The sequence below is a fragment of the Acartia tonsa genome, chromosome 13, assembly GCF_053477335.1.
Source record: "Acartia tonsa isolate MP-2025a chromosome 13, ASM5347733v1, whole genome shotgun sequence".
NCBI lineage: Eukaryota > Metazoa > Arthropoda > Copepoda > Calanoida > Acartiidae > Acartia > Acartia tonsa.
In genome coordinates this window covers 35259990-35268678 of record NC_137272.1, presented here as the reverse complement: position 1 = coordinate 35268678, position 8689 = coordinate 35259990, and the positions used below count along the sequence as shown (strand labels likewise).

The window sequence follows — 8689 nt, the reverse complement described above, 5'->3', positions numbered from 1 at the left end:
CAAACACACACAAAAAACAAAGTCATCCTATTTATTTTACTTTTTTTATACCTTCAAACCTAATATTGGTTTTAGTCAGAACGTAAGTGTACATTTAGCCGTTTATTACACCAGTTATTAAGTTTTATTATACTAGCGGATTCGCCCCTAGCCTCTAGGGGCTTTGCCCCAAGAGGAGATCAAAAAGAAATTAAGGCGAAATTCGTAAAAGGACCAAGGAAATCTTCAACAAAAAAAAGGACCAAGGAAATCTTCAGCAAAAAAATTGGGGGGTATTTTTTTGTTTTTAGGGGGGTTAGGAGTGTTCTACCCCCCCGAAAAAAATAGCCTAAAACCACCACAGGACCAGTAGGTATATTCCCTGAAGAGTAGAATCCGATCGGTTCAGTGGTTACCGAGATCTTAAGGGACGGACAGAAAGACGGACAGACATCAAGCTACTTTGTATTATAGATATAACGTTTACTTATTCTTTGGCTTAAGAACTTTGTGTGACTAATTGTAATCTACAAAAGAGTAATTAAAATTTTGTTTTTCATCATTGGGGATGTCTTATCCCTTTAGATCCCTGGTTATAACCCCCTTGCCACCTCTCGTTTAAACGGGAACTGGATATTTCTAATATTACAAGGCTTATAAAAACCTAAATTTTAGTTAGTTATTCATTATCAAAGAGTTAACATTGTATCTGTGTATCTGAATTAAAATGAAGATGTTCTCTGTAAAGAATAAGAATATTGTGTTATTTCTTTTATTTACAAAGGTAAATTTATAATTATATTTTTCTATTTTAAGTGAATTTTTTTTACATTTAGGTTCTGTTTTTACGTTCGTCCGTCCTTCGGCACCTTGAGGCATCAATTTTATAATTTACATTTTGACATCGTCGGAAAGACTTCTATTTATATAATGCGATGTGATAAACATCTATAAATTCTTTGTAAAGATTTTATATATTAAGGGTCTGTCTGTACGTCCGTTCGTATAGGATAGCTCTCATCGTTAAAATTGTCTAGTTGATGATTAAATTAAAATTTATCGTAATTAGTGATGGTAAACTAAGTTTGCATATCTCGTTAAACAATTGAATCATATAAAGAAAACGAAGTTGCGGGTTTCGTCGTATTTTCACAGTGTCAGCTTTTCTCCTATTTCTAGCCCCTGCAGGGTGCTGTAATACTGCGGGGCTAATTTCTTAACACTGTGGGGGCAATTTTAACATTTACCCAAGTTTTTATTTGCATATCTCGATAAAACAATTGGATCATGAAAAGAAAACGAAGTTGCGGGTTTCGTCGTATTCTCACAGTAACTTTTCTCCTATTTCTAGCCCCTGCGGGGGGGGTGCTCTAATACTGCGGGGCTAATTTCTTAACACTTTGGGGGCAATTTTAACATTACCCAACTTTACCTAAAATGAACTATCAAAAAACTACTTCGTAACCCGCTACAACTTTTTCTTTCCATGATCCAACAATTTTGTACAAATTTTGCTATACAGATAAGTACCCTTATTGTGTTAGATTGTGCTTTTATTCATAATTATAATGGTTATTTCTCGTATCGTATTATAAACAGCTTTCCGTGGATGTAAAATGTACATAAACAAGTTACTTCAGCCCCGAGATTCCAAAGGCCAGGGCTAAAAAACTGGTTTTAATATTAGGAGTATAAATTTTTATATTAATAGAAAACTGGATATAATACGATAATTTCTCGGTGTGGCTGAAAACCGGTTCTAATCCACCGGATATTATTTGGATTCCAAGCGATACGCGAAATCATCTTCTCCCCACCCCCTCCTTTCTTTAAAATTTTGTCAAGAAACATATAATAATCTAAATTAATCCTTAGCAATAATTTTTAAATTAATTATGAGCGCAGCTATTTTACAATAATACTTTTCTTGTTTTTAGGTTGTCCTTGCTTTGGCTGGCAGTGTAGTTCATACTGACGATATCTACTATACCAACGAGTACGACTACAATCCTTTCAACTACATCAATCAAAATGACCTGGTAGAATCATCCGTTCCAAGTGAAACTTTATTAAATTCCAAAATAATGGACATGATTAAAGCCCAGGTTGAAAAGTCCTTGAAGCAGTGTAAGAAAGATCAATCTGAGTTTATAAGAAAGATTGCTAAAGAAGTGTATAAGGAATATACTTCTGACGAAGATTCTGATTCTGATGCAGACCTTTAAAATTTTGTATAAAATGTCCTGTAAAAATTTACAGTTTTATTTCAATGTTGTTTTATATCAAAAGCTATTCATATTTTAATCTTTTTTTTAAAAAAGAAATTGTTTATTGTTTTATATATTTTTATTTTTTTTATTATATAAAATTGTTAAATAGTTTTATTATTTGAATAATTTGTTGTATATTTGATTGACTTTACATATCTTTTATAAATAATATTTTTAGTTAAGAGTTATGATTTTTTTTAGTAGCGAAGCTACTCTATAATTCGTGTATGTCCGTCATTCAGGCCGTAACGCTACGGAGGAATTTTATTTTCTCAGCTGCTTTTCAAGAGAGATGGCAGATTTTTGTGAAGTTTTCGTATACCAAATAAGCATCTGGTATGTAATTTACTTTGTCCGTAGGTCTGCAATTCATGTGAGAAAGATTTCATTTTTTCCCAAAAATATTTATATTCTTGATCTTAATGATACTCTTTAATTCTCCTTTTCCGTATTTCCGCCCATAATATTTTTTGGACTTCACTACTTGAGGATTTTGTCATTCTTGTTAATTCTTTAATTCAATGATTGGTTTAAACACTTAAAATATCAAAGCCTACAAATCTAAATAACTCTTCGATTCCCCTCCCGATACAGACTGACAAAATAGGTAAATGAGTATCAAAATTCAATTGCATCCAATTATCCTATGAATGTAATAGGATGATTGTGGTTGCAGCAAAAAATCGCTCTAACCGTTATGGTTCTCCTACACAGAAGCTTCTCATAATATATTTTAGAAAGATTTATACCCTTTTCAAGGAAATGTAAGATGCAAGTAAAAAACGTACATTATAATATTAGTGTTAAAAAAGTAGAATATAGAATAATATAAACTTTATGACCAGAACGTCCAAGCTTTTTTCTTGGAAGGGAGGGGTGGGGGGGGGGGGGGTTGTACAATTTTTTTACATCGAGTATAATCTACATTGGGGTTGGTGGGGAGGATATGTGTAAAACGGTGCCCCAAATTCGTTTTTTGTAGGGTTAGTGAGTTGGGATAAACACTCTGTAACCCCCCCCCCCCTATTCTTGGACGTCCCTGCTTAAGACTAAGAGAAACTTTGGTTGATAAAACAAAATTGGTCTTTTCTACTTTGTCTAATATAGCATACCATTAAAAGAACACTGAAAAAAAAAGGATGGAGAGGGGAAAAAACAATTTATTCTGTTGTACCCTAATCCCTTGGTTGGAAACTTATTGCCCCACTGGTCAAGTTCACACAATAACTTTACATTCACCACACCAGGGCCGTATCATCCTTAATCCCATGGTTGGAAACTTATTGCCCCACTGGTCAAGTTCACACAATAACTTTACATTCACCACACCAGGGCCGTATCATCCTTAATCCCATGGTTGGAAACTTATTCACTGTAGCAGAGCCGTATCATTCCTAATCCCATGATTGGAAACTTATTCACTGTAACAGTGCCGTATCATCCTTAAATTCATGATTTGGAAACTTATTGCCCAACTGGCTAATAAAACAATTTGGTTTAGGGAAGAATCAAAATCGTAAGAAAGGGTATCAAATATTGTTGTGTTTTCTTCGCTCGCCCCCTGTGCATGCCACCGTACTACAACTCTGATGAAATGTTTCTCCCAGCTGGCTAATATAACATTTTGGTTTAAGGAAAGTTTGAAAAATAACAGAGATGGGTTTTTAAAAGATGCTGCGTTTTTTCTCAACATTTTTTATGCTATGAATTACAAGCGCGGCATTACACGTGGGGATGTTGAAGCTCCAGGGAAAATTGCAGGGGATTCAGTTTTTCAATAAAATGTAATCCATTCACACTTCTCTAAAGAAATATTTGTTATTTATAATTTATGTATTTTAATATTGTTGATTTATGTGTTAATTTCTCGAAAAATGTCAACTATTTATTTAATTATTTCGCTTTTGTTGGTACAGCCTTTTTAAAAGAAAAACAAATTATCTTAAATCCATTTTTGCTGCATATTAATTAATATATCTTTAGAGCTATATTAGACATTATACAAATGGCTAAAATAATAATTTTATAATTTTGAATTCTTAAGTTGTATACTCTGTTTAGATTTTGCAAATGCCGCGCTTGTTATTCATAGCGTAAAAAATGTCGAGAAAAAACGCGGCATCTTTTAAAAACCCATCTCAGGGGTTATTAAAATTGTTCTTTTGAGAGGCCAAATTTGATCAAACATATAAAAGAAATGCACATTACTGCCTTTTGATATAATACGCCGTTGCTCCCAAATTTAATGATGAAGGAAGATACCCCCTTCTAAACAACAGAATGTACATCCTACCATTATTTACAGATATTTACATTATTTCTTTCTTTTTTTTTACCAGCAATGCTACTCTATAATTCACTTAATATGTCAGCTCACAATGGTATGGGGTAAATGTTATTTTCTCGGCTGGTATCTTAGATAGACGGCAGATTTGAACCTAACATCAAGGCATCAAGTTGCCTGTATTTTTGTACCTTAGGATCTCGCTAACCGCAGAACCGATACAGTTCTTCTGGCTCACATGAAGGAGACTAGCACCGAAATCGAAGGATGAAGAAAGCTAGCACCAAATGTCTTAAAGTGAAGAAAGCTAGCACCTAATGTTTTGACCCTTCTTAATTGTATTATGTATTAATCCTATTATATAAAGTAGTAAGCGTTTTTTGTCTGTCCCGAAGGATATTGTTCTCCTTTTTCAGTGAAGCTTCTTATAGGTCCCGGGAAGGTTTTAAACTATTTTTCGAGAGGGTGTCTTAACCCCCCTCTCCCCCAAAAAATATTTTTTATAACTCTTTGGAAACTCAAATTTAAAATAGGATGAGGTCGACTTTTCCTTCTTCTACCAGTGCAGTGCCCCTAGAGGCTTCTAGGGGCTTAGCCGCTAGTAATACATAAATTGCTCCTCCCTCTTTCTCACACAAAATATGTCCCGGCCCTTTTACACCTAAAATCCCTCCCACTTTTATAAATCTTGTAAATCTTAAGGATGAAGAATCCTAGCACCAAATGGTGTAGAATGAAGGAAACTAGCACCGGTGCTAGTCTCCTTCATGTGAGCCGTTCTTCTTTACAGGGTAACTTCTCATAGGTCCTGTGAAGGTTTGTTTACAAATATTTTGGGGGAGGGCACCACCACCACAGTTAACTGTAGTTTATACTGGAACCCAAGGATTTATTAAATTTTTTTCATTTGTTGGTTTAAAAACTTTTCAGTTTTCTAGATTGATTGGTACAAAGCTATTAAAAATATCTAACATTTTCAACCAATAATTTAAACCCAAAAGCAAGAAGTAATTTTGTTTATCATAATGGGGGGTGTACATTAATCAATTATCCATCGTCTTTTCCCTTACTATCACGGGATAAATGAACATTATGCTTTTATTTATTTTATATAATCAAGAATGAAATGATTTTATATAAGAAAAAAATTAATGTACAAGTTGTAGGAAAACAAGTGTTTTTGATGGATAAAATATCCACACACACACACACACACATACATACACACACAAATACATATATACTCACACACACACACATACATACTCACACACACACACACATACATACTCACACACACACACACACACACATACATACACACACAAATACATATATACTCACACACACACACATTCATATATACTCACACACACACATACATATATACTCACATACACACACAAATACATATATACTCACACACACACACACATACATACACACACAAATACATATATACTCACACACATACATACATACACACACACAAATACATATATACTCACACACACACATACATACACACCCAAACTTATGTATTATATTTATAACTAACGGCTACGCCCCTAGAAGCCTCTAGGGGCACCACTGGTAGGAAAGAGAAAAGTCGACCTCAACCCATTTTAAATTTGAGTTTCAAAAGAGTTAAAAAATATTTTTTTTGGGAGGGGGAGGGGTGAAGACACCCTCTCCAAAAATAGTTTAAAACCTTCTCAGAACCTATAAGAAGTTTCACTGTAAAGGAGAACAATATCAGCGGTTCAGCGGTTAGCGAGATCCTTCGGGACAGACAAAAAACGCTTACTACTTTATATAATAGGATATCATTTGTTATAAGCTTCTCTGAAATCACGCGTTAAAATAGTAATTATCATAGCTGATATATAAAGATACTGCGCATAAAAGTCACTATGAAAAATTTGATATAGATAGGACGACTCTAACATGACTAAAATAACAATATGAGCTATCCGCCATGAACGGACGGACCTATGTCAATTTGTAAAATACGTCGCTTCTAAAAATAATTACTTTTTAAGGACACGAAAACAATAGATAATTTAATTGGTTTTTGTTTACGTTTTCAGATCTACAGACGGACGTACGGATCGAAATAAAGAGTATCTTCAGAAAAGCCAAATTTCTGGGAGGTTGCCTGTAAAAACTCTTCTCCAATGGACGAGAAGAAGTTTAAGGCAAGCCAGCCAATAGCATCACAGCACAGTCAAGTAGTCAACCAATGAGAGGGCGGCATAGTCAATAAGTCAACCAATAAAAGTGTGCATATTCCCCTCGGAGACACGGGGTGTGGCTGTAACCGTATGGTAAGGCGTATCTTCTCGGGTTTAAATGACTTTACATTTTCCCGGATTTTATGTTTTTCCATATATAAATTATTTATTATGAAATTACGATTTCTGCTAAAATTATTTATATGATTTTATGTTTATAGTCAATACCGAATGAGGTAAACCTATGTAACACTTTTAATTAATACTTTTTTAATTGGCTGCAAGGTTTTATAAAAAACAAAAATTTTTTTTTATGACGTCTATAGTGAAATATTTTCATATATAATTTGTCATTTAGGGGTATTTTAATATCTTTTTTTATAAATACTTTTTAAAATCATACCTAAACTAAACATTTAAAATTCTAAATGTTGTTTTAAAAATCTAAACCTCAGCTTTAGTTAAATAGACGAACGTTGTTTCTATTAATAATTATTGAGTTGCTACGCTTTCTTAATTGAACCTAATATTTACAGCAATCATCATCTAGATTTTGAAATTGATATGATAGTTCTAAACTGCTTAAATCAAAGATAAGCGCTAATCGTAGTTTACGAATGTACAGATCATAATTATAAAAAAAGCTTTCATCACCAACGCCATGTATTGTTTCATTTATTTTTCAATACCATATAGGTAGGGGTTATTAGGCTGATTATTACACTAGTCCCCAAAGTATTTTCATAACGTTTTCTTTTACATTGGCTTAACAACTTTAGGGACTTATTGAATTCCTAACTGACCCTTTCCATTTGCAATGTTTGCTGCAAGCTCACCTAGAGGCCATAAAGGCATCCTTCAAATTCGATTTTAGTTTTTAAAGAACAAGGATGACAACATCCTGTTAAAAAATAGGACAAACGAACATTAACACTTGTACAAATAGATGTAATTAAATTTGTTGGCTTGATTAGAGGATACTGTTTAAAGACACACTTACATTTTTAGGATTTGATTATAAAGATGTTTCGCTTAAAGCATTGAATCTTGTTGTTGTAATAGAAATCAGAATTTAGAAAATTAGATGAATAGGATAATTATATGATATATCATATAAAAAATTTCTAGCAAAAATATTTAAAATCAACAGGTTTTAAATGTACATACGGACATTCTGGTAACGATTATTGAGTTTCTACGCTTTCTACAGCATACATAACTGTTTTTGAAACCATCATGCAAAGTTTGATATCGATAGGACAACTATAACATGTCTAAATCAATTATCAGAAAAGGTTTGCTTCAAACAGTAACAAAAATGGAGGAGCAGGGTATTTTTCTGTGGACGTGGTACCCCTCCCCCCCAAATGGTTACAACTTTCACTGGACCTATACACTAAAGCTACACTACAAAGGAGAACCATATCAGCGAGATCTTAAGGTAAAGATTCACAGACAGACAGATTGACATTCTGTTACTTTTATGTAAGGATTGTGTCTCATAGCGACTATAAATAGAATGTGATAATAATCGGAAACGGATGTACACCTCAAAGTTTTCAGCCTCTAATATATTCTTATGCCATATACTCTCACCTTTCCCTTTTTAATAGTTATAGTAGCATTCGCCCGTTTTGGTATAGCATCTACTTTTTATTAGGATATGTACGTTCGTCCGTATAACTTTAAGAAGTTTGAATACTCTGTAATCGGAGTTCGTCACTTTTTAATAAGGATATCATAGTCATAATCATTTAATTTTTATGTTATGCTGTGCCCCTAGCACCTAAGATAAACCAGAAGAAGTCAGGAATTTATTCTTAAACCACTCCAAGACATATATATAAAGATTCCCTAAAATGAATAAGCAATGAGGAAGTTTTAAAGATCTTTAGATACAGACAAATTGGAAAATTCATCCA

The 8689-nt window shown here is 33.4% G+C and overlaps 1 protein-coding gene across 1 annotated transcript; it reads left to right on the top strand.

Annotated features, from left to right (window-relative positions):
• Positions 1–599: 599 nt before the first annotated feature.
• Positions 600–2433, top strand: LOC145304540 (uncharacterized). The gene is made up of 2 exons (XM_080146446.1): positions 600–763; positions 1917–2433. Exons 1-2 carry the CDS (start codon positions 707–709, stop codon positions 2202–2204), a joined length of 345 nt encoding a protein of 114 aa, XP_080002572.1. The 5' UTR covers positions 600–706; the 3' UTR covers positions 2205–2433.
• The last annotated feature ends 6256 nt before the right edge of the window (positions 2434–8689 follow it).

Bases quoted from the DNA above. Each gene is read 5' to 3' on its own strand.
- LOC145304540 (XM_080146446.1), top strand. From the start codon at position 707: ATGAAGATGTTCTCTGTAAAGAATAAGAATATTGTGTTATTTCTTTTA. The intron at 764-1,916 runs GTAAATTTATAA...TCTTGTTTTTAG, and splicing joins TATTTCTTTTATTTACAAAG to GTTGTCCTTGCTTTGGCTGG.